This window comes from Embiotoca jacksoni, unplaced genomic scaffold, assembly GCF_022577435.1.
Source record: "Embiotoca jacksoni isolate LCO1_2020_lvr unplaced genomic scaffold, fEmbJac1.0.p SCAF_61, whole genome shotgun sequence".
NCBI lineage: Eukaryota > Metazoa > Chordata > Actinopteri > Embiotocidae > Embiotoca > Embiotoca jacksoni.
Window position 1 is genome coordinate 178,036 of NW_027185416.1, and position 26,599 is coordinate 204,634.

The 26,599-nt window shown below is 43.0% G+C and overlaps 1 protein-coding gene across 1 annotated transcript; it reads left to right on the forward strand.

Annotated features, from left to right (window-relative positions):
* Nucleotides 1-3,740: 3,740 nt before the first annotated feature.
* Nucleotides 3,741-26,238, forward strand: slc1a4 (solute carrier family 1 member 4). The gene is made up of 8 exons (XM_069174752.1): nt 3,741-4,403; nt 11,949-11,991; nt 16,058-16,123; nt 20,158-20,324; nt 20,468-20,701; nt 21,906-22,100; nt 22,220-22,354; nt 23,072-26,238. Exons 1-8 carry the CDS (start codon nt 3,889-3,891, stop codon nt 23,301-23,303), a joined length of 1,587 nt encoding a protein of 528 aa, XP_069030853.1. The 5' UTR covers nt 3,741-3,888; the 3' UTR covers nt 23,304-26,238.
* The last annotated feature ends 361 nt before the right edge of the window (nt 26,239-26,599 follow it).

A 26,599-nucleotide genomic window follows, 5' to 3' on the forward strand; every position in this document is an offset into this window, starting at 1 on the left:
TCTTCTTCTTCTTCTTCTTCTTCTGCTCCTCCTCCTCCTTCTTCTTCTTCTTCTTCTTCTTCTTCTGCTCCTCCTCCTCCTTCTTCTTCTTCTTCTTCTTCTTCTTCTTCTTCTTCTTCTTCTTCTTCTTCTTCTCCTCCTTCTGCGGTGCAGAGGATTGTGGGTGAGGACAGCCAGAGTAGTGTGCCGGCCTGCAGATTCTAAAATCCGACGGGATGTAGTGGAACATCCTGGTACTTTTCACATCCTACATTCAACATACTGTGTATTGGGACATACTGAATCCTTACCTGGCGTAGGAGGATAGATAATTGAACACAGAGAAGGTCCAGCTGTAGATTCCACTTTAAGACGTTGGATAGGTCTGAAAAAAACCATCTGTTGAGACTCTTTGTACGTCTGGAGAGACGAGTCGTATCCTTGTTTTTACATTTGTTGTAAGCGGCGGTGAAATCAGGGTAGACGCTCGACAATTTGACCTTTGGACACGTGAGCCTGATGACTTTAACTGTAGTTTCAAAGAAATGTATGAAAACGATCAGTGACAGGTTTGTCAGGAAAGCGTGTAAATATTGAGCGAAATGTTTTTTGGGTATAAATCATATTTCTGTGACAGTTGGTTTTGAAAAAGACAAAACAGTCGTCTCTGAACACGTCTTTAAACAACCTTCTGGCGACCGAGCCGAAAAGTGGAGTCGTGTCGAGATGAAAAGATGTTCGGAAGCAACAGGATTGTAAATAAAAGTCCTCCTGAATTGAATTCACACTTTCAGAGTGCACCTACTGATTTAGTCAAAGTGAATAAGTGATGAACGGAGGAGCGCGAGAAATATGTGTGTGGTTTTAGCTCCAGAAATGTTGATCATATGCCCTTTATGGTACTCAAAGCTCAGGAATACGAGACAAAAAAATCAGAACACAATACAAACAATAATACGGTACAATAATCTTACGGATAATCACAGTAATTCACAACTAAATGAGCAAAATCTGCTGCTCAGTGTCAGTTTTGGGGCTCCGTAGTGCCTCCATGCACTTTGCTGTCCCCTCTTTGTGCTGGACATTGTGTGTCTCTGGGCAACCGTTCAACAGTCTCCACGATGAAGCTCAGCCTTTCTTGGTTTGCTCTCTCTTTTTTTTCCTCCCTTTTCTTTTTCCAGTTTAGAGCGGTGCAGGGCCGACATTAACCAGTTTTACAGCCGTGACTCCTGATCTGCAGGCTGGTGGTTATTTCCAGCATTCAGGCCACACAGCTGTGAGGGGAAGGGGGACGGTCTGTCTCTGTTGGTGGAGGGAGGCGAAGTTGAAGTCAACTTAGCAACAGATGAGTCAGCACTGGGCACCGCTTCTCTCTCATAGGACCTTAATCATATGGGATTTTAATGGCAGGTGACCACAAATTCAAAATGGACTTTTTTTGAGTACTTAAAAATATTTAAATAATTATAAAACGCTCAGCTAATTTGGCTGTCCTTATTCATTTATTATTCATTTTAGTTCTCCATATCTCTTGTATATTGATCAGAAAATAGTTGAAAGCTAAAAATCCCCACAAAAGGCAGAAAATTCCCATCTGATAATCACAACTGTAACCTTTTCACACTGATAATAATCCATGTGAAAACCTGAAGCCTACATTACCCACAATGCAACTCGATCACTGACAACTTGTTCAGATTGGTGTGTTACCCTCAGAGTGGTTAGCCTCGTGTTAGCCACAGCAGAGGTCAGGGGTGGATTTTTAACTCTGCACACCCAGATTTCATATTTCAGGCTCAAACCAATTTATACTCTACTTTTGTCAACCTTTTTCACACATGCAATAGTAACTAGATTTCGTTACTACTTCCTGGGTCACCCATTAGGCCGGATATCAAACCTGCACCAGATGAGCTGCTGTCAGCCTGCTTCTCCCTCCTGGTGTCTGAGTGCTACATAAATTGAGATTGGCAGTGATCTGGTCGGTGTTTGTAAGATTCAGTCTTCAAGTAAAGCTGCTGTTGTCTTTGTACTCCAGATCCAGCTCCTCAGGGAGGGCCGAACCGATGGAGCTCGATGGAGGAGGCCAATGCTCTTTTGTTTGTGTTTCTTTATTTTTGTGGTATTGTCTAGTTGGATGACTTCTGTTGGTGTTAGTTTCCTGTTCTTTACTAAACTGCTTTTAGTATTTTCCCCCAAGAATGTAATTCCCATAATATTGTACTTTAGTTCATTTTGATTTCCTTTTTCCTTGTAGGAGTGCTCGGGGCCGGCAGCAGCGTGGCCACCCGGACTGTGGTTGGTTGATGATGGGGCCTCTCACCTGCTCCTCATTCTCAGGTGTGTGGTTGGTGGTATTTTCTTTTTGTTTTTGCACATCCTTCCAGTATTTGCATACTTTTGTATCGTTTGATGTGTGTGTGTGGAGCTGGTGAGGGCCCTGTCCCAGATCCTATATATTATATATTTTACACTAAAAACAACACTCGATTCATATTAAACACATTTGCTGTGTAGTAATACATGAGTGAGCAACAACAATTAGAAGATGAGATCAGTTTTTATTTATGCTGCGCATTCCAACACGGTGTGCAATAAAAATATTTCCATCAGCAGCTAAAAGAAACTGCACAGCTCTTTATATTAGTGGTGTTTTGTGCTTCTTCCGTTTACTTTTGTCTGCTGTGTGAAGACCTTGTTTGTGTGAAGACCTTGTTTGTGTGAAGACCTTGTTTGTGTAAACACTTGTCCAATCGCTTTACTGTGGTGCCACCACGTGGTTAAAAACCAGCAGTGCGACGAGGGTTTCCACGAGTAAAGGAAATGCCTCATGCCTCTGTCAGTCTCTAACTCCGAGAAGAAGACAGTCTGTTTGAACTTTCTGCTTTTTAAAATAACCATCATGTCATGAACGTGACGTGTCTCTGGTCCATTTAAATGAACCACCTCAAAGCCTCGCAGCTCCAGAAGGTGGTAAACAGCGCCCTCTAGGAGGCGCATAGCGCTGACCATGGTGCTGACAGCCCTCCTCTCCTTCCATCAGTCTCCCTCCTGAAGCCTGATGGGCACGTTGTTGTGTCATCTCACATTTACAAATGAAATGATGAAGTGCAGGCAAGGATCTGTAGACTGAAACAAGATTATAGAAAAATGTAATCAACATCTAAACTGTTTCATACACATAGTTTGTGCCATGGTCATATAGTTTCTGTTTTATTTTATTATCAGCCATTTTTCTCAACAGAAATGACTGCAGTTACATTAAATATCTTACAGAAGTTAGAAAGCTTTACTTTATTTCATTATCAAACCATTCTGCTGAGAAAGAAACAAATCCTGCACTGCATGTTTCAGCCTGCTGAGGAATGTGAAGTGAAGTGATAACTGCTATTAGTTGACTGGGAGACAAAAAAACCCGTAATAGCAGGAGCTTTTTTCATGTAGACTACATTATTTAACTGATGTTTGAGCTGTAAGATGAGAGGGTTTCTTAGAATACAGAGGATACAAGATGTGAAAGAAACCTCATGTGTGCATTGAAGAGAAGAAGGACATAAATTCCTGGGAAAGAATTGGAGCACTTTTCTTATTCTGTTATCATAAAATTCATTTTTTTTTTTTTTTTAATTCAGGGTAGGAAAATGTGGCACATTGCCAGAGACCCTGGCAATCTCCCCTGCTCTTGCATCATTTGCTGGAATAAAGTGCCGGCTTTTGTGCGCATGTTCCACTGGCTTTTTGTGTCGTCGCTCATTCTCCATTGGCTCTCCCCGCCGCTCCGCGCTCAGCCTTTAACACCGCACCAGCCGCCACACAGCAGAGTGCGTGCGCCTAACGTGTGTGTGTGCATCCAACCCACGCTGCCTGGAACTGGACTCTCTTTCCCACGTTGCTCCGAAGAGGAAAAAGATGGAGAAAAAGAGCGAGATCAACGGGCACGCCATGCCCAGCTCGGCCTCCACCGACCGGATCCTGGAGAACAGCGCGCAGAAGAGCTTCAGAGAAAAGGTGATGGACTTTCTGCGGAGGAACCTGCTGGTGATCATGACGGTGTCCGGGGTGCTGGTGGGCGTCGGGCTCGGGATGATGGTCCGCAACATGAACCTGACCAAAGCGCAGATGACCTACTTCGCCTTCCCCGGAGAGATGCTCCTCCGGATGCTGAAGATGATCATCCTGCCGCTGGTCGTCTGCAGCCTCGTATCCGGCGCCGCCAGCCTGGACACGCGCTCCCTGGGCAAGCTGGGGGGCATCGCGGTCGCCTACTTTCTGGTGACCACGTTGATCGCCTCGGGGATCGGGGTGGCCCTGGCCTTCATCATCAAACCCGGAGTGGGTGCCGGAGCCCTGAACACCAACAACCTGGGACTGGAGAGCGTCAGCAAAAACAAGGAGACCGCGGACTCCTTCTTAGACCTGGCCAGGTAACTCTTCATTCATGTGAATCACTGCTGTTAGCTCCTGTTAAACAGGTTGGTGTGGAGAGTTTACACACGAGCTGCTCCACGCGTCCCAGACATGCGCGCGCACACACGCCAGAATGACATGTAGCCCGTTTATATGGAAACTTCTCCTCTGTCACTCAACTGCATGATCTGCATGAAAATGAATGTCGGGAAATTCCAGTATGACTGTACTGATGGTCCTCTGCGTTTATAACGTCACTATGTGTTCAGGTTTTCCTCCTCTCATTAGTATTTATAGAGAATCACGGTGTTGTAGGTGTGATTCCTTCCTATTAATCATCTAAGTGTGGTGTGGCTTCTAAGACTGGCTAGATTTGCAATTCAAATTTAGAGTGGACAAACCACTGCAGTGCACATGTTCCCAGGTGAAGAGGTTGTCTCTAGTTTCAAGTGGAAGACGTTTCACTATCACTAAAAAGTTATTTTTACATCAGCAATCAGATGCGGCTTCCTGTTTTTTCCTCCATTACCTGCAGCTTTGCTTGTTTCATATGAACATTCAGCTCAGGCAGCTGGAACTGCATTTACTCCAGTATCATCTTGAAGTGCTTGCAATTTTCTTGAGTGAGACTTCAACTTTATACTTCTGCCATACTACAATTCAAAAGAAACTAACTGCACTTATTTGGTGTGGTAATAAGCATACTGCAATCCTATAAAATGTAATGCTTTCTTTGGGTTAAACTATGCAAATGTAGTTAAAAGTATCTCTACGTTCACCAGCTACAACAAAAACGTCTGTTTAATGCATCAGTCAAACTAATCCGATGATGTACTTTATAATTATATAAAATAGGGCTGCTTTTATGTGAAATGTTTGAATGACATTTTGCTATGCTTTTATTTTGGTAAGTCTTTGTGTGTAGTCACAGAAAACCTTTCCAGGTGTCTGTTGCTCTTTGTTAAGACTCTGAATGCTTCTCTAGCCGCTGAGCTCAGCATGCAGTCAGAAACTATCTTCAAGTGCCTCTTCTGTTCTGCCTATCTTCTCGCCTTTGTCCTTTTGAGTGGGAAAGTGAAAGAGAGGATTACACAGTGGACTTCTGCAGAGGCGCATTAAAATGTGATCGAGTCGACACTGTAACAAGTTGATTTAAAATCGTGGCGTCCAAAGTTTTTGCAGCATTAGGCTTTAATGAGCAGGTAAATGAGATGCCAGCTCTCCTCAGTCCTGTTTTTTGTTAACACCAAGCTGTACTCCAAGGCCAGTGTATGTCATTTTTACACATCAGTGGATCTCAGATTGCAGTCTCAGGGCTTGTGGGGGTCTGAAAGCACAGGTGCATAATGTACTGATGTCTAATCAGTGTTGAAACCTGACAATCGTTTGTAAAAGCTCTGCTGGTGACGTCGGCCCATAAATATCAACTCGCCTTCAGTGGTTCTAAGAATAAGTTCCCACATGGAGAGAAAGCTGACAGCTGTTGAAAGACTGGAGTGTATTTTGAGGAGGGCAGAGAGGTGGAGGGATGAACGCCAGCAGCAGTGTTGAACAAACTCAACTCAGTCCGCTGCCATCAGCACTTCTGCCTTATCATGGCAGCAGGTGGACACTCAGCTTTTATTTCTCAGAGCCAGACTTTATAATTCAGACCGTCGTCCTCCAAACAACGACCCCATAAATCCTACGTGCAGGCAGCCACAGTTCTGTTTGAAAGTGAAGTGACCTCTAGTGGTTGTGTGATGAACAACAAGGTAATGTCCCGGGGACGTGATGACATCTTTACAATCAGAGTTTTTCCTTGTTAGAAGAAGGGTTGGGTGGATGGTTCGGTACAACTCGGGTACAGGAGACGGTGTTTGCTTCCCATTTCCAACTATTACCTTTTACAAAAACCTCTTTATTGTTGCCGTATATTTACCTCCGTTTTCTACCATGAGTTGGAACCAGGTGGCAAATCACCATAACTTTACCCGTCGGTTTAGGAAAAAACTAAAGTCTGCCATTTTGACTGCTGATATCTTGGAGCTAGAAGTCACACATATTTGGATGAGAGGGTGAAGCTGACTCATCCATCTGTCTGATAGCTACCAAAAAATCTGACTGCAGGCATGTCAATCAAACCAGGTTCAAACCCAAACATAGCTCTCTCTGAGGCCTAATATCTACTTAATGATTCAATTATTTTCAGAAGGACCACCAGAACACTGATCAGAAGGAGTGACACCATAATGACTTGTTGAGAAAATGGAATGACGTTGTAATTGGTGAGATAAGTTGATGTATTTCTGAATGGGAACCTATTGGAGCCCGTCGCTTCAACCTGTCAGGCTGTTGCACTTTAAAGTGCATTGGCTTCACTTCACCTGAAGTCTATTTTTCACTTTTATATGCAGTCTATGGTGGATGAATCCTAACCACTTTGTTTATCTTCTGACTTCTAGCACAACTATGAGGTTGCCATGTTTCACTTTGAGTAAAATATGTCAATAACTACTGGTTTGATCGCAGTGAAAGTCACTACGGATTCTGTATGCATGGTGCCCAGTGGATGAACCCAAACACTGGTGATTTAATAACATTACCGATGACATGTGTGATCTTAAATGAAATGTCTTGATTGGCTTTTCATCTAGCAGCAGCATCAAGTCAAGAATATAACCAGACTTTGTTTTTAATGCCGTTTATCAAATATTAGAAAGCAACCACAGTTAGCATTGTACATGCTGAACATCGGTAGAAGTCTTCTTACACTTCCTGTTCTCATCGTCCACAGTTATGTTTGTAGACCCAAGAGACTTTCTGCTTTCTTTTACCATAATTAGTTTGACCAGTGAAGGTGAAACCAAAGTGTTCGAAAAATTACTCAGAGGCTGGATTAAAAATCAAACATACCGGACATTTATTCTTGCAAGAAGGAGCAAATACATGTACACTCAGAGAGATGTCCAACAATGCTCGAAATCACTCCTCCGTAGTTCAGCTTTCATACAGCGTTACAAACAAGTTGACAGTTACTCTCATTTCTTCTTGCATGTCTGGTTTGTAGATTGTACAGGTGTGGGCGTAGGCCACAATAGAGATACAAAGACGTTGTAACGGTGACCGGATTATATAAATTCATTATTTTTCCATCACAAAGGAAACAATCCAGGAGAGAATCTAGTGGAGTTTTGACTTTCACGTGTCACTGTGTGTACAGGACAGTGGAAGTAGTACCTGGTTGATATCATGAATTTACAGTGTGAATCTGTGTTCCAAGATTTACATCCTCGGACTTACACACATCATAGGGAAATAAGTAGAATAAGTTCAAACAGTTCAGCTCCTCCTGAAAAGGTCTGCAAACGTCACAGTTTACAGATATAAAGTTAGTTTACTTCAGTAATTAGTGTCAAATCAAAGGAAGTGATTGTTGTTCCTTCTTGCTTATATTTCTGGAACCTTATTTGGAAGCGACAAAATCAGTTTCCATCAGTGCCTTCTAAAGAGGCCTTCGAGAGCCAGCGAACAGAGAGAACCCCTTCAGACCACATTACGGTGTTTGTGCTGCTTTCAATTACAACGACCATGCATGATGTCTGGCATCGATTAATTCGGAAATCAAGCAGTTATATAAGAGAGCTTTAAAAATCAGCCCACAGAGAAGGAGGCAGGAGGGCTCCATGGAGGCTCGGTGGGAAAAAGCAGGCCAGCTCTCAGCTCTGGTTTCCCGGAGTTAATCCAGATCCGCACCTCAGTCACATGACGGGAGGAAACCTGACTGCCTTTGTGGAGAGGAGAGTTTAAAGAAGCTTTATGTGGTCACAAGAGTTTAACCAAATAATGATATTTCTTAGGAAAGAAAAGCAAAGGTGGCGATCTGCCAGCGTGTCACGTGGAGCTGACATATAAACCAGCTGAAGCAGAATTTGGCCCCCGACTGACGGTGGGGTCGATGGGGGTCATGAGGTCACGAGCTGAATTGCTTGGCTGTGGTCTGGCCATGGGAATAAATGTGAGCAAAGGCTGTATTTCTTTGCACAATACAGTGCGACCCAAGAGGATAAAGTTACAACAAACACTCACTAACAGGCGGAACAGGCCTGCAGGCTTCCAGTAAGCCACGAATGATTTTCTTACAGTACTGAAAATAAACTCAGCAGGGGGCCGATACAGACAGTCTGTCAGGGGAATGTTTGGATAAAGGATTTACAGTAGTGACAAAAAGGTTGAGGGACCAAACTGGACTGTCCACTCAAGAGATGAATAACGAACTCCCTTCAAATCTGGATATCATCATCTTCTTTGTGACTGACGGGAATATTGACATTAATTGCTCCTCTGACGGTTAAATTTAGTCACATTGATTGATAAAGATTCACACTCAAAAACAACAACAGGTGACCAAAGTGCTGTACAATTAGTAGTTATGATGGGTGTCATGTGACGGAGTATGGAAACTGATGAAGTGTTCACATAGGGAGTTAGAATGGAGCTAGCCAGACCTACACTGGGTGTGAACCTCTGGTTTTATCGGAGCAGCCTTTAAACAATCAGCGCTGACCACCTTATACAATACGTTGTTCACTCTACCACCATTGGCCGTTGTTGCAACTTTTTCATTGTCATAACTTTTATAGTTTCTACACAGCACCCGGACCTGCTTCATAATCAAAAAACAAATCAAATATCTGAATTGATACCAAGTGGGACCTTAGACCCACACCGTGAGCCTGTCCTGAACCCAATCACCTCGTTTTGGTGCCCAAATTTAAACAAACTGCAACCGTGCCACCATGTTAACCATGTGTTTATTGCGGTTACCATAACGACAGCTATCAAGTATGCCAGTCACTGGTACTCTACAAATAAATACAAATATTGGCAATGACATGAGACCGTTTTACGACCTGGTTGCCGGGATAACCTTGGTCAAGACTGAAATATCTCAATATCTATGAGGTGTTTTGCCATGAAATTGTCTGCAGACAGTCGTGCTGCCCCGATGATTAATGCTGTGTTACCAAATACTAAAAAAGCTGATGGCAGAATGGCTGCAAATCACAGACTGGATATAAAAGCGTTCGTAGCTTCCAAGTCTGAAAAATGGTTCCGATCCAGAAGTGTCTTCAGCTGCAATACCAGCGAGTGCCACTAGAGGTCGGCTCCAAAAAGCCTCCGGCTCCATAGACTCCCATTCAACTTCTCTCATCAAATCCAAAGTGAATAAAATGTGTCCATCAGTTATCTCGGTGTTGTTAGCTAAAGTCACTCCTTCTTATTAGTTTTCTGGAGGTCCATCTGAAAATAATCCCTCATTCATTAGAAAAGAAATCCTCAAATATCTGTGTTTTTGGGGGCGTGTCTGTTTGATTGACAGGCCTGTGGTGCAGTCAGGCTCCAGCTATCGGTGGGCGGGGCGTAGTATCGTCAGGTTTCCAATCGGTTCAGTCAGATCCACCGTTTGCTCCTCCCACCGCTCGCCCATATATGGGTTAGGGTTAGGGTTCCTGCTCCAAACTGCTCCGAACTAGCAAGATGGCGCTGGCTTCATAACGGCCTTTTACAAAACGGGTGACGTCACTGTTGTTTGCCATTTTCTGCAAATTCACCACGGCTGCAGTTACATCAAAGTAAAATCCCATTTGAACAGTAAATCAATCCATTAAGCTAATTTTACAGGAACAATACTCGGTTTGTATTTGTTTCACGTGGAAACAAACTGCTCTGAATACACAACATGACAAAGGTGACAAATTCTGAGTGTTAATCTAATCCAGCAGGTTTGGCTAACCAGGGTCACTCCAAACCCGACGGACTTCCGTGACTCCCCCGACTGGTCCAGTGTCCATGAGGTTGACGTTTTGGTGTTATGTTCGAATTCATTTGCGAAGTATTAAACGTTTGCGAGCTAACATGCTATATTAAAGCGGTAACATGGTGAAACCTGGCAAAAAGCAAATGCTTGACTGTGATTGGGCGACAGCAGCAGCTAATGTAATTATCAAATTCGAAATGGAATAAACATGTCGGCCAGATGCTCTCCAGTTCAAATGTTATAATCTGGCTGGAATAGAAGGATTTCAGTCATGTGTTTTGGGAGCTGGTTCACTGCTCCAACTAGATTTAACAATGGCTTTCACTTTTATACAGAGGAAAACTGAAAATAAAATAATCATGTGCTTTTGCTGCACACTGCAGATCTGTAGAGCTCGCTGGTCTTTTGCTGGCTGTGCTCCCAGGATTGGGCTCAACCAAATCCTACACATTATATTCATGCAAATGGCAGCTTGTGCTTTGTTTTATTGATGATAATTAATATCCAGTCCACAGCTCTCAAAGAACCGGCCAAAGAGTCCAAATGTCTGAAACACCAAATAGTTTTTCTTACGTAGAGAAGTAGAAGAAGAGAAATACTCAACTAAAGACAGACGCTTGAGATCACAGCGTTGTGCTACATGGTCAGCTGTGGTGTCCAGATGAATGTTTCACTCGTGGAGCCTACTTTGCTAATCTTGACCTTTCGTTGACCCTGATCTTGAGGTAAACCCGGTCTGAGAGTAAATTGATTGATGGATGTTGCCTGCACTGGTTTTGTGTCAATTGTCCACAACACGATCTATAATTCATTAGACAGTCAGCTGGGTATTAAACCTCTTCAGGAGCGACACACATGGACACCGAACGGGCTCAAAACATCCTCTTCTCGTTATATGTTGCCCTGAGAGAGAAACTGAAATGTTTGCGCAACATTTGTCTTCTTGTTTGCGGAAACATTAAAATGCTTTTTTTTTTTTCATCAATTCTTGGCTGCAGACAGGAAGTTCTGTCCATGGGTGTAAATGCTTTATTTATTTTTTGTTCCCACTTTTACTGTTTTCACTTTCATCTGAAATTAAAGCAGAAGCTCCTGGAAGCGTCTCCTGATTGGCTCCAGGCCAGCGGCCCCGACCCTCCAACCGTGAATCGGTTTTATACTACCTACTAATGCCAGGCAGGTGTTCGGTGTGCAGTGATCTCACACTTCTCACAAAAGTCTGCATGTAGAAACTGAGTGGAAACGGTGATGAATAACTGTCATAGATATGTTTGGAAAAACATTTGCATACAAAGGCAAAAGGCCAATTAAAACATTTCAAAGTAAATCTGTAAAATAAAAAGTGAGTGTTGCCTTATTTTCTAAATTTGACTGATGGCGTCTTTATGATCTTTTCATGAAAACAAAATGTCTCTGTTTGATCAACTGAAGGTGAATTGAAGCGTAAATGACTAAGAATTAGACCTCCAGGAACACATCTAATCCGGGCTAAGAGCTCGCTAATTGGTTTTGATAACAGATGAACCAGACGGGAGATGAACTGCTCTGTCAGCAGTGGACTTTGTGGAAGATCCTGGGAAAAGAGCCAGAGAGTGTTTGATGACAAACCAATCCTGTGAATGATTTACTGATCCCAATGTAGACCTGTTTCTTTTTAAAAAAAAAAATGTATAAATCAATGACAGGAGTTCATGCAGGAGAAACCGTGATGAAGTGGGTGTAATGTTTTATGTGGATTTAATTTTTCCTCTTCTTTCCTCAGGAATTTGTTTCCAGCAAACTTGGTGGCTGCTGCTTTCCGTTCTGTGAGTGCCAACACCTCACATACACACACACACACACACACACACACACACACACACACACACACACACACACACACACACACACACACACTCTTTAATGTTGCTTACACATGGATGGATGCAGATGAACACACACACACACACACACACACACACACACACACACTCTTTATCCCCTGTCTGTTTTCCCATACCACCTGTGTCCTGTGTCAGTTGTTCATTTAAATGTACTTCACCGACCACGCGGATGCCGCTCCATGTTCATTTACAGCAGCTGTAAATCCTGGCCGCGCTGAGAGCCTCATAATGCCTCTTAATGAGGAGACGTTCAGCACGGAGGCCGCTGCCTCTTTTCCTTGTCCCTTACCAGCCGTTACCATGGCGAAACCATTCCATTCCTGCTAGCCTAGCAACCCGCCTCGCCTCGCTACTCCTCAACGCGGCCCGCTCCGCTTCCTGCGGTTACCATCGTCGTCCGCTGAAGCTAAAATAGGTTCCAGGAAAGTTCAATATTTGGGTACACAAAATGACTGAGCACACACACACACACACACACACACACACACACACACACACACACACGCGCGCACACACACACACACACACACACACACACACACACACACACACACACACACACACACACACACAGAGAGAGAAGCACGGACACACACTTAATCATGCACACTCACGCAATCGAACCCATTTTCTTTGAACTTGACTTAAAACCAGGGCTGTGAATTATAAACTCCCAAACGAGTCGGTTCCTTGTGTCAGAGCGACTCATGGAGAGGCCGGTCACAGGGTTCAGAGCACCCCGGCACTCAGCCCCTCTCGGCCCACACCGAGGTGGAGCCCCGGTGGAACGGCTCCAACGCCGGATTACACCAAAAAAGCAGAGGAGAGGGGAGATTTACTCAAAATGACAGGCAGCTAGATGCTTAAACAGCCATCTAAACAAATGAAGTGTGTATTTAGATTATGGGATGGCTGACTTTTAATTTTTTAGTTTTGAGAGCGTAGTTATCTCCTGTATGTCTCTGCATGGCCAACAACACGAGAGAATGACGATGCTTGTGGACTCATTTAAAGTCTGTAGGGCTGTATAGATGTTAGTCCTTTAGATGAAGAGGGGAAGGGGGGATGTGGGGGATGGTTGCAGTGCTGGATACTGAAAAGACTGTCAGAGCATCAGTACAGAGAGTCCAACTAGCCCCTTGATCTACAGTGCATCCGGAAAGTATTCACAGCGCTTCACTTTTTCCACATTTTGTTATGTTACAGCTTTATTCCAAATTGGATTCAATTCATTTTTTTCCCCTCAAAATGTGAAAAAAGTTTGTCTTAAAATTTTAAAAATTTTAAAAATGAAAATATAACACGTACATAAGTATTCACAGCCTTTGCTCAATACTTTGTTGAAGCACCTTTGGCAGAAATTACAGCCTCAAGTCTTTTTGAGTATGATGCTATAAGCTTGGCACCTATGTTTGGGCAGTTTCTCCCGTTCTTCTTTGCAGGACCTCTCAAGCTCCATCAGGTTGGATGGGGAGCGTCGGTGCACAGCCATTTTCAGATCTCTCCAGAGATATTCAATCGGGTTCAAGTCTGAGCTCTGCCTGGGCCTCTCAAAGACATTCACAGAGTTGTCCCAAAGCCATTCCTTTGTTATCTCTGCTGTGTGCTTCGGGTCGTTGTCCTGTTGGAAGATGAACCTTCGCCCCAGTCTGAGGTCCAGAGCGCTCTGGAGAAGGTTTTCATCAAGGATGTCTCTGTACATTGCTGCATTCATCTTTCCCTCCATCCTGACTAATCTCCCAGTTCCTGTTGCTGAAAAACATCCCCACAGCATGATGCTGCCACCACCATGCTTCGCTGTAGGGATGGTATTGGCCAGGTGATGAGCGGTGCCTGGTTTCCTCCAAACATGACGCTTGGCATTCAGCCCAAAGAGTTCAATCTTTGTTTCATCAGACCAGAGAATTTAGTTTCTCATGGTCTGAGAGTCCTTCAGGTGCCTTTTGATAAACTCCAGGTGGGCTGTCATGAGCCTTTTACTGAAGAGTGTCTTCCGTCTGGTCACTCTACCATACAGACCTGCTTGGTGGAGTGCTGCAGAGATGGTTGTCCTTCTGGAAGGTTCTCCTCTCTTCACAGAGCAACGTTGGAGCTCTGTCAGAGTGACCATCGGGTTCTTGGTCACCTCCCTGACTAAGGCCCTTCTCCCCCGATCGCTCAGTTTGGCCGGGCGGCCGACTCTACGAAGAGTCCTGGTGGTTCCAAACTTCTTCCATTTATGGATGATGGAGGCCACTGTGCTCATTGGGACCTTCAATGCTGCAGAAATGTTTCTGTACCCTTCCCCAGATCTGTGCCTCGATACAATCCTGTCTCGGAGGTCTACAGACAATTCCTTGGACTTCATGTCTTGGTTTGTGCTCTGACATGTCAACTGTGGGACCTTATATAGACGGTGTGTGTCTTTCTAAATCATGTCCAATCAACTGAATTTACCAGGTGGACTCCAATCAAGTTGTAGAAACATCTCAAGGATGATCAGTGGAAACAGGAAGCACCTGAGCTCAATTTTGAGTGTCATGGCAAAGGCTTATGTACATGTGATTTTTTTTGTTTTTTTATTTTTAATAGATTTGCAAAAATTAAGTTTAAACATTAACGTTATCATTATGGGGTATTGTGTGTAGAATTTTGAGGAAAAAAAATGAATTTAATCCATTTTGGAATAAGGTTGTAATATAACAAAATGTAGAAAAAGTGAAGCGCTGTGAATACTTTCCGGATGCACTGTATGTACATGTACTTATCCCCTAAAGGGCTTCACTGCTTCATCAAATGACCGTTTACACGTTGAGAAATCGACGAACTGTGTCCAAAAAGATGTGAGAAAACAAACATGTAACATTTTCTCCACCATTGAACCGTTGTTTGGTTTCACTCGAGTTTTCAGTTAACGGCATAATAAAAGGCGCTGGTCTGATTAAATGGTTGAAATAAAAAAAGAAAATTCAACATTTTGGGGAGCATGTATTATTCACTTTCTTTCTGATAGATAAGAAGATGGGAATTACAGAATTACAGAATTACAGAAATGACATTTGCTTAGCTTAGCATAAAGACTGTAAGCAGTAGGAAACAGCAATCACGCCTTAATCTGAAACAGATCTGCTTTATTTACAGTATTTAATCTACTACTGGGAAAATTACAATTTGTTTTTTTTTTAACATGGAGTTTTGTGCTTTATCTGTTTGTTGGCTACCAACAGCCAGGAGCATCGACCTAATGCAGAGTCTTGTCATCAAAAAACATAAAATTCTTATATTTACATTTCTGTTTGTTCTTGCTTCTTTGTGCTAAATGTTGCAGCTCTGCGCTCAACAAGCTGACATGATAACGATCTCCTCATTTAACTCTCGGCAAAAGAAGTAAATAATAATGACTGGAATTTTAAACATTTCCTCCAAGTTCCTTCCTGCTTCACATGAAACACACAAAGAAACCGTTTTGTTCAGCTCTCCTTCTTCAGGATGCTAACACGTCCAGGTTTCTGATTGTTTGGTTAGTCTTCCACCAACTGAGACACCTTTAGACGTTTGCAGCTCCTGGACTCACTTCTTCTTTTAAACACTAGTAAAACAGGAAGGAGCAACTGCATTGTATCGTAAAGTCATATGTCATCAGATGTATTATTTAACTGACTGCTACTAACAAGAGTTGAAAACGTACGTGGGCAGAAAGGGAAACAAACGTGTAGAATGGTTTACATGTCATGATATCCACTGTTACTGTTGATGCACTGCAGCTGGCGTAAATTCAGAATCAAGATAGGGGCTTACTATTCATTATTGTAAACACTAACATATACTTCAAAAACCCGGTTCTACCTAGGATGTTAGTGGGTATTTAAATACACGAACAGGGACTAGAAACATAAATGGATCGTATCAGGATGCAGCACAATTTTTTTTTGAATCTGTAACATCTCATTTCACCACTAAACAAAAGTGTACGCTTAATTAACAGGTGATTATTTCTTTCATGTTGCAGTACGCCACTGACTATAAGATGGTTGCCGTGGGGAACGACACCAACGGGACAGCTCTGTATCAAAAGGTAAGAACAGGAAGCGTCCCTCATGAAGTCACAGGTGACCTTTAAAACGTCAAATGCTGTTTTTCTGAATGGAAAAGTGTCTCGTCTGCGTCCACTTTAGTCAAACAGTTATCTGAAAAAAAAAAGGAGGTTTATTGCCCATCTCTGGAGAACATGTTTGCTCTGAGCACTCTGCGTGTATCCGAGTCACCCATGGGTGCAAATTCGCTGAGTAAGCAGCATGTGGGAGACTAATGGAGGACTTGATGTGGGGAGAATGGGTTCAAGGTTGATGGTGAAATACAGATATTTCCGGGAGAGCGAATGGTACAGTCATCGTGAATAAGACTTACTTCAGGTCAGAGGGTAATTTCTTTTAAAACTTTTATATCATGAGAGAAACATGAACTGTACTTAACTTTACTGCCACCAGTATTAGTTTTTTATTTAGATCTTTTATCTGCTGAAATGAAGTGCAAACATGCGAAAAGCAAATACAGTGGTGTGAAAAAGTGTTTGCCCCCTTCCTGATTTCTTATTTTTTTGCATGTTTGTCACACTTAAATGTTTCAGATCATCAAACAAATTTAAATATTAGCCAAAGATAACACATGTAAACACAAAATGCAGTTTTTAAATGAAGGTTTTTATTATTAAGGGAGAAAAACAATCCAAACCCACATGGCCCTTTGTGAAAAAGTGTTTCCCCCTAAACCTAATAACTGGTTGGACCACCCTCAGCAGCAACAACTGCAATCAAGCGTTTGCGATAACTTGCAATGAGTCTTTTCCAGCTGTGGATGAATGTTGGCCCACTCATCTTTGCAGAGTTGTTGTAATTCAGCCACATTGGAGGGTTTTCCAGCACCAACCTCCTTTTTAAGGTCATGCCACAGCATCTCAATAGGATTCAGGTCAGGACTTTGACGAGGTCACTCCAAAGTCTTCATTTTGTTTTTCTTCATCCAGTCAGAGGTGGACTTGCTGGTGTGTTTTGGATCATTGTCCTGCTGCAGAACCCAAGTTGGCTTCAGCTTGAGGTCACGAACAGATGGCCGGACGTTCTCCTTCAGGATGTTTTGGTAGACGGTAGAATTCATGGTTCCATTTATCACAGCAAGTCTTCCAGGTCCTGAAGCAGCAAAACAGCTCCAGACCATCACACTACCACCACCATATTTTACTGTTGGTATGAGGTTCTTGTTCTGAAATGCGGTGTTACTTTTACGCCAGATGTAATGGGACACACACCTTCCAAAAAGTTCAACTTTTGTCTCGTCAGTCCACAGAGTATTTTCCCAAAAGTCTCGGGGATCATCAAGATGTTTTCTGGCTAAAATGAGACGAGCCTTAATGTTGTTTTTGCTCAGCGGTGGTTTTGGTCTGGGAACTCTGCCATGCAGCCATTTCTGCCGAGTCTCTTTCTTACGGTGGAGTCATGAACACTGACCTTAACTGAGGCAAGTGAGGCCTGCAGTTCTTTGGATGTTGTCGTGGGGTCTTTTGTGACCTCTCGGATGAGTCGTCGCTGCTCTTTTGGGGTAATTTTGGTCGGTTGGCCGCTCCTGGGAAGGTTCACCACTGTTCCATGTTTTCTCCATTTGTGGATAATGGTTCTCACTGTGGTTCTCTGGAGTCCCAAAGCTTTAGAAATGGCTTTAGAACCTTTTCCAGACTGATAGATCTCAATTACTTTCTTTCTCATTTGTTCCTGAATTTCTTTGGATCTCGGCATGATGTCTATCTTTTGAGGATCTTTTGGTCTACTTCACTTTGTCAGGCAGGTCCTGTTGAAGTGATTTCTGGATTGAGAACAGGTGTGGCAGTAATCAGGCCTGGGTGTGGCTCGAGAAATTGAACTCAGGTGTGATAAACCACAGTTAATAGGAGGGGGCAAACACTTTTTCCCACATTATATTGAAACGTGTAATTATACACGAGACAAAAATCCCACCGGCCTGCTCTGTGAAAAAAATGTATTTGAGGTTTCATCAGCCTGATTCAGCCAAATGAAATGAGTATCTTCATCCTAAATGTAAATGTGGAAACACAAAATAAAATTTCATAGATTAAAGACGGTCACGGACAGATACCCACCGGATCGGACTGACCCAGCCTCGTGTCAGCTCCAGCTGCGTCACGCTTTTTTGCTGTCTCACATTTCAAATCCTGCTCAGGGGTTTCAGAAAGGTGCTCCAGTAGAATTAGCTTCAGCTTTTTGTTGTTGTCCAGGTTACCTCGTGTTCAGTGTGAATGTGGTGTTCTGGCCTTTCCTCCAAATTCACAGCTGAAACAAATGGAAAGAAAATCAAGTATTTCTTCATACAAACTGCAGTGAGGATTGTCAGCATCAGTTTCATCATTTCTTACCACTTTTTCTTCTTTTGGGTGAGGGTGGGAGGGCGGGGGGGGGGGGGGGGGGGTTATGAGTTTGTCAGCAGGAGAGACTGAAGATGGGAAGCAGAGTAACTGATGGATGATTGCACACGGACTATTGAACAAAAGCATATTGGTAGAAAAGGCTTTTTATAGGCTTCTACAACAGCTGCATCTTGTTAGCCATTATTCTTAAACAGCACTGCTCTCAATTTGTTGGTGCAAAGTTTGTCCGAAGAACTTTTTTAGATTTCATGAAAAAAGAACTTTTCGGACTCAGAAGTTTGTAAAAGAGTGAAAGGTTTCTTTACATCGTCATCTAATTTGCTAAATTTCGAAACATACAGTAATAATGTACTACTTTTCCCGGGCTTGCCCACGTTGACCCAGTTTCAGGGAACAGTTGGGGGTTCTGGTCCTGGCACCGGCCCATGGTATTTGTCTGTCGTGGGTCGCGGTGGACGGTCCCCCGAGTGCCAGGGGATGAAGCTGGTGGAGCTGTGGGAGAGCTCGATACAATAGGAAGGGATTGAGCTCAGGATTTGTCCTTGTCCTTATTCGTTATCCATCATCCAGTTCACTGAATCCTCCATCTGCCCCCAAAACCTTTGCACCCCCCCCCCCGCCCACACACACACACACACACACACACTGGAGCAAAATGTGTCAATAAAACTGCTGCGCACCAGATCAGCTCTATACTCTGACAGGTTTATCTCCCTGTAGTGAAACACATGAAGTCCCAGTCCCAGTTTACACTTTGACCACAACTGAACTGCTGCCTGGTGAAAATGTGTCATCACCCAAGAAAAGCAGTCTTATGCAGCTATGCAACTTGCACACCTCTGTCTTCTCCCTTCACTTTCCTCCCCTTCAAAATAAAAGTCGCTCGATCCTGAAGGCTGTTCTGTACTGTACAGCGGTGTGGATTACAGGTCAGTACATCAGTACTCACTGGTCCGCCACGAAAAAACCTTGTACAGATATTCACGGTCCCCAGAGGACGCCATTGGAAGCAACTTGGGGTTCAGTGTCTTGCCAAAGGACACTTCAGCGTGTGGACAGGAGGAGCCGGAGGTCAAACATCCAAACGTTCGGTTAGTGTGAAACCCGCTCTGCCATCTGAGCCGCAGCCTCCAGCTTCTGGATGGATTTGAATAAAAACGTGTCACAGACATTCATGGTACCTCGTAGGGTCGTCCTACTCACCTGGTTGATCCCCTCACTTTTTATGTTGCCTTGCTAACATTAGTGTTTAACTTGAAATATGATCGTGCCTGAGAGCTGAATGGATCTTCACTCCTCCTCCTTTGTATATTATTTTAACATCTTTTGAAAGACTTTCATCAGAATTGGAGACGTGTTCTTTTTCTTCCAATTAGAGTAAAATCTTCCTTTAAGTCAACTTCAGTTCAAGTAGCCGTCTTTAGGTTACTTTTACAGTAATAGCCAGTTTCAAAACCAACTTTCTCCCACTCCAGCTGCGTTGTGGTATTTTCCATTTAATAGCTTACAAGGACAGTTTTTATCACCAGGATGAATTAGTCAAAACCTTCTGAAGGCCATTTCCTGTTTCTTCATTTCTACTTGAATCAAATGGAAGGTTCTGGACTGCTCTCCTCCCCACGGCTCGTCACTACGTTCAGTCTCTCATGGTGTGACTCTGCTGGGTGTTGTAGGTGCCTGTCGGGACAGAAGCAGACGGGATGAACATTCTGGGTCTGGTTCTGTTCGCTATGGTGTTCGGTGTGGCGCTGCGCAAACTGGGAGACGAGGGAGAGGAGCTCATCCGCTTCTTCAACGCTTTCAACGAGGCCACCATGGTCCTGGTGTCCTGGATCATGTGGTAAGCTGACGGATCCATTTGACTTTTGGAGGTTTGAATTAAAAGTGATCCATTTGGACTTCAGCCGGTGATATTTAATGTCAGGATTGAGTAGGCGATGGCCGTCTCTCCTGGTGAATTCCGCCCTCCTCTGTGTCTCTCAGGTACATCCCCTTCGGCATCATGTTCCTGGTGGGCAGTAAGATTGTGGAGATGGAAGATGTGGTTCTTCTGGTCGCCAGCCTGGGGAAATACATCTTTGCCTCCATCCTGGGCCACGTCATCCACGGAGGCATCGTCCTGCCCCTCATCTACTTCGGTTTCACTCGCCAGAACCCCTTCAGTTTCCTGTCGGGCCTCATCACGCCCTTCACCACCGCCTTCGCCACCTGCTCCAGGTACTGTCACATCAGAGGGTCACTGGTGAACTGGAGAAAACTGATTTCAATACCCGACCCTGAATTAAAAAAAATAAAGAGTAATGACACAGTTGAACCTTTTTAGACAAACTGACACACAAAGATTCAAATCTGTCCGACTGCCATAAAAAAAAAATCATTTTATCTCGTGCCCCGCTCAGGCAAAATGTCGTCTTTGCCTGCTAGATATCTCATCATCTAATGTGCAGGATGCCATAAAATGTGTTAAGCACATTTATAAAGGGATAAACCCTGCAGAGGGATCTTTACTGATTACTTTTCTCAAGACAAACTACAGGTTTAGCCTCCAAAGCAAAGAATAGCAAAATAATAGGCATGATGTTTTTTCCAAAACTATGGATGCTGTGGTGTGAATGGTGTGTGGTGTAAACGTTGTAGCTTCTTGGGTCACCGAGGCTTAAAACATTTAACTTTTTTTTTGTCTAGGATTCTCTAAAGACGATAATTTAAAGAGTGACATGCAGCCTTTTGTCATAGCTTTACAAAGCACAGACATTTTATTGAACAGCAAATTAGTGCCACACATACACACATGTTCAATACAGATTTCTGGTTGTTAACTAATGTCATTAATGTTCTCACACTCTTGTAAAGGGCAAAGAAACTAAAGTCCTACAATGTCAGTTACACTTTTGCACGAACGTACGTATTATGAGCTTAATATCTACTTTAAGTACTATCTCAGCAAGCAACATGGCCGACAGTATAAGTACAGTATAAAACTATGCATCACATGTAAGCAGCTATGTCATATACAGAGTTTTTTCACAATGCATTGTATTTGATATGCTCGTGATATGATTTTAAAACCTGCAAAGTCTTTTGCTTTCTCTTTGAAACACAGCAGACTAAAAGTATAAAGTGGCAGCGACTGAAAGCAATGAAGTGAATGCGCCTCATTAAAGTATCTGAAAGTGAAATCTAAAGCTCGTTTCTACGACTTGAAAGCTGACGTGACCTTGTTAACTGATCCTAACACGCTGAGTCATGTTTTGCCACTACAATGCTTCCACCTTAAAATCCTGCTGTTAAATTTAAAAACTCTGAATCCGTGTCGGGCAACGTGGACATTTGATGGCTTTTGATGGTTGCAGAGGTTGAGTGTCAAATATGCGGAGGAACTAAGGCAGCGCTCTGCACACGTTTCTGTTTCTCCCACCAGTTCAGCGACACTTCCCTCCATGATAAAATGTGTGGAGGAGAACAACGGTGTGGACAAACGCATCAGCCGCTTCATCCTGCCCATCGGGGCCACGGTTAACATGGACGGAGCGGCCATCTTCCAGTGCATCGCCGCCGTCTTCATCGCTCAGCTCAACAACATCCAGCTGAACGCCGGGCAGATCTTCACCATCCTGTGAGTTCAAGTCATATTCAGTGGAAATATTTCATCTCATAATTTCTTCTAATATCTGCCTTAGTGGTCTAAGTAGTTGTACTTTGTTATACGTTGTAAATTATTGACATTATTTCTAGGGTTACAGCCACCGCGTCCAGCGTCGGAGCGGCAGGAATCCCGGCCGGCGGCATCATCACCATCGCCATCATCCTGGAGGCCATCGGCCTGCCGACCAACGACCTGTCTCTCATGCTTGCCGTTGACTGGATTGTGTGAGTAAAGCTTGTGAACACACAGACTCTCACTTTAGAGAACACACACACACCCACACACACCCACACACACACACACACACACACACACACCCACACACACACACACCCACACACACACACAGACACACACACACACCCACACACACACACACACACACCCACACACACACACACACACACACACACACACACACACACACACACACACACACACACACACACGTGTCGCAGACGTTTACAGCGAGTCCAACTGGACCGGCGTGTCCCAGCTGGTGGGCCGACGGAGGGGAGATGCAGGGAAACGCTGCGCTGCATCTCCACAGAGCGACACTGGTTTGCGGTATCAGAGCAAACACACGGACAGACCAGCAGGTCAAACATCTGAAAGAGAAGTTCTCCTTTCCACACGCTTTCGAAACTCAAAAAAAACATCCTCAAACACAAATGTTTGAGGGCGAGACGTCATGAATATTGTCGAGATACAGACGACATCGTATTCTTTTCAGTCTTTTCTTTTTAGTTTTCTTCACGAAGTTCTCTACATTCAACTCATTCAATAGAAGTAGCTCAGAAAACGATGATTCACGGTGGTGGCTGTTGACTCCAAATGATAATAAATGAGAGATGTTCGCTCCGATTTTAACTGTGAAATCTACCTTGCCATGTTCACTAACAGTAAACTGAACCTTTATCGTTCGTCTCCGATGTCCTCAGGGATCGCACCACCACCGTTGTGAACGTGGAGGGCGACGCTCTGGGCGCGGGAATCCTCCACCACATCAACCAGCAGGAGATGAAGAAGCAGCAGCAGGAGGGCGAGGAGCTAGCGGAGGTGCGGGTGGAGGCGGTGGCCAACGTCCAGGAAGAGGAGGAAACGTCACTGCTCGTCACGCACCAAACCAAAGCCGCGGCCGCCATGCCCGAAGCCATCGAGTCTGTCCTGTAAACTCAGCGAGGCTTCTCTTTTCTTTCCTACTTGACCTTTTGACCTTCGACATCTGCCGCCGCCGCCGATGAGGCGCCATCTGACTTTGAGTCCGTTCAAGAAAAACAAGGTCACTGATGATTTTGCTTGTGAGGACAAATGCTGTCGGTACAGTCTGTCTCCTGCAGAGACGCTCCACATAGTCCACCCAGTGACGCTGCTGTTTTACAGGGTTGGTCACTCGGACTCATATTCATAAATATAAATAGTTTCTCAATCAGTTCCATCAGTCAAAATGTTTTTGTAATTTTCACATTTTTTTATTGAAACGTTTTGTGATAAACAGCGATGGAAACGTACGTCGTGTAAAATAGGTCTAAACATTCCCATAAGTGTCGTAGTTCTGTAAACTAAATGATTTACACTTTAGATTTGTTTTTTCTCAAACTATATCATCAAGAGCATTTCTGTGTCTTTAATAGTTTCAGACAGCCGGTACCATGACCGACGTCACTCGGCTGCTGAAGACTGTAACAACCTGCCAAAAGCTGACAAGTCAGATTGTCTAACAAATTCTTAACAACATCTGTCAATCAACTTAATCCCACATTTGATCGCTTCAGCTCATCCAGTGGAAACATGAATATTTGTATCTAATTTTTTCGATTCATCCGCTGCACGGAAACAACTAATTCTGTATTTCAAAAGTAGGAACTCGAGTTTCATTTTGCCACAATCCAGAGATGTTTACAACGTGTGTCAGGACTTGTGTTTGCAGACAATGTCAAACATTAACTCTTCATATGTCTGGTCAAGTCAAATATTTGGCCTATTTCTTTTTTGGATGACCTTCGTGACACGTTGACGCAGAGCGGTGAAACATTCGAAGCCGTTACGGTGTCACGAGGCCCTTTCATACCAGTTATGTCCCCCGTTAATCAGATTTATCGTTTCGTAAACAGCTCAATGGGTTCGGTAAAAATTCTTCTCCAAATCTTCAATACAAAGGAAAATAAATAACCGAACACCTCAGCTAGCTCTTAAAAAATGGCTTTGAGCCCATCGTTCCTGTTTAAATGAAGCGTGGCATCTCATTTATGTTACAACATAATTTCAAACAATATTGATGTTTGTTTTTATTTATAAAAGTAGCCAGCAGCTTCAGCCTTTTGAGGAGTTTGCAAGTTTGGTTTGTTTGCTGGTAAATTAGCACCGCTGACAGTTCACTACGAATAATGCTCTTGTTTCTGAGCTCATGTTTGCTTAGCTAGCGTTTACATCAAGTGTTTAAACAAAGTCACGGTGTGCTAACTTGATACTTGAGTTTATTAGCAACTGTGACGAACTAAAGAGAAAATAATAGGATATAAAAAGAAAAAATGATGGTGAAAAGATCGGAAACAGAACAGAAATAACCACAAATTTACAAGAAAGTGCTAAATAGTTATTTGAAGACATCTTGTTTAGTATTTTCTGTCAAAGATACATTTACATGAAGGAATAAAAGCTAATCCAACGTTAGTTTGAAAGTAAATACACTTTTTTTGACAATGAAAACACTCCAGTTTCCACTTTTATAATAAAACAGACACTTTGTTTATGTTTTTTTTGAGAAATCCCAGAAAATCCATAAGAAATTCACTCAAGAGTCAAAGCTTCATGAGATGTTTTCTCCCAAACACTGGAACAAAAGAGACGATGAGTTCACATCCATGCTGTTTGTCAGTATGTTGTGAAGCCATCCTTTTGGTTTTGGGCTGATTTTTCTTCGTGCTGTCTCAGAGGCCTGTGCCACCTTCAGTGGAACTTCCATGACACTTTGATAATATTTGTCATTTTTTAAGACCAGAAGTGACAGCTCAGTATATCACAGCATGTGAATCTGACTCCCATATTGGCTGAATTTGAATGCAAAAATGAGTTTACTGATGGACACTTACAGGATATTTGTAACTCAGTCAGTGCGATCAACAACTGTCAGTGGTTTTCAGTTGGTTTTAAAGGGAACATCGGTCGTAGCCAATATCACGGCTCATTAAAAAAAAAAAAAAAAAAAAAAAAAAATCATAAAGTGCTCCAAATCGCTGTGTGGTGCTTTCCCTTGATCTATGGGGATAAAAACTTTACCTGCCATATCTGATGTCATTTTGTGACATGACATTATATGTCTGCCAAATTTCTCCCTTCAGGACGTGTTCAGGATCGCCTGACACGATGAGCCTGTGCTGCCCTCTGGTGGCAGTAATGTGAACCCTCTAAACTGATTGCATGTCTTTTCTGTGTCTGTCTGAAACACCTGGCATATCAGTGGTGAGATTTCCTATTTATTTGATCTGTTATTGAGCAGCTGGTGATGAGATCCAGCAGTTCTGTGATGCTATTCTGGATTTTAAAGTGAAGATCCCCGAGAAGCGAGGGATCTTTTTTTTTTTTTCTCTCTGTGTGATGTCACCTTCTGTCTGAGAGGCTCATTGTGACGTTGTGCTGCCGCTTTCGTTTTGAAACCGTCTTGCTTTAATGAACACGTAGTGTGTTTGAGATTTTCTTACTCATCATTCAAGATTTCACAGATGACTTTTAAAAGCTAATAACTACTCTGTTAACCGAAAGCTTATGAATTTGTTTAATATACTTTATCTGGTGCAATCACATGTAATTACGTACATGTGCTATACATATATATATATATTTGATATTAATTTATTGTAATTGGTTTAACTTTTTGTATCATTTGTACTTTCTCCTTCAGTGTCATATTTTTAATCGTTATGATACACTTTTTAAAATCGATTCTTCTGCTTGTGTTCCTGATAACCTGTCGTTGGAGCTACTTTCATTTGTGGTGTTTTGGATAGCTGCTACCTTTGCCTGTGCTGTGTCACTGTCTAACACTGCAGCTGGTCTCTTTGCTGTCCTGCTGTCTGTCAACATTAAAGGTGATTTTTTTTTCATGCAACTCAAACTGTCTTTTCCCTCTTCTGTGTTACAGTAGGTCGTATAGATAGTTGGGCAATTACACAAAAGAACTTTGAGAATCAGACCTTCCATTACATGCAACTAAATAAAAAAGTGCAGCTTTGTCTAGATGGGTTTAGAAAAAAAAAAAAAAAAAAGATCTGGAAAACTAAAGGTGTACTGCTCTGAGATTGTACATTCTGTGCAAATAGCATCGCAATCATTTGCAATGTGATGCTATTTTAAGGGGTAATTATTTGTATGAGCGCTGCACAGACATGTGAGGTTTATTAGGCAGTTGGTCGGTGCGTTTCTGCCCGTGCTCCGTAACACTTAAAAAAATGTAATAACTCTTATTTACA

Excerpts from the sequence above, each read along its gene's own strand:
- slc1a4 (XM_069174752.1), top strand. The coding sequence starts at position 3,889 with ATGGAGAAAAAGAGCGAGATCAACGGGCACGCCATGCCCAGCTCGGCC. Across the intron at positions 4,404-11,948 it reads TCCTTCTTAGACCTGGCCAG|GAATTTGTTTCCAGCAAACT; the intron begins GTAACTCTTCAT and ends TTCTTTCCTCAG. Across the intron at positions 16,124-20,157 it reads GGACAGCTCTGTATCAAAAG|GTGCCTGTCGGGACAGAAGC; the intron begins GTAAGAACAGGA and ends TGGGTGTTGTAG.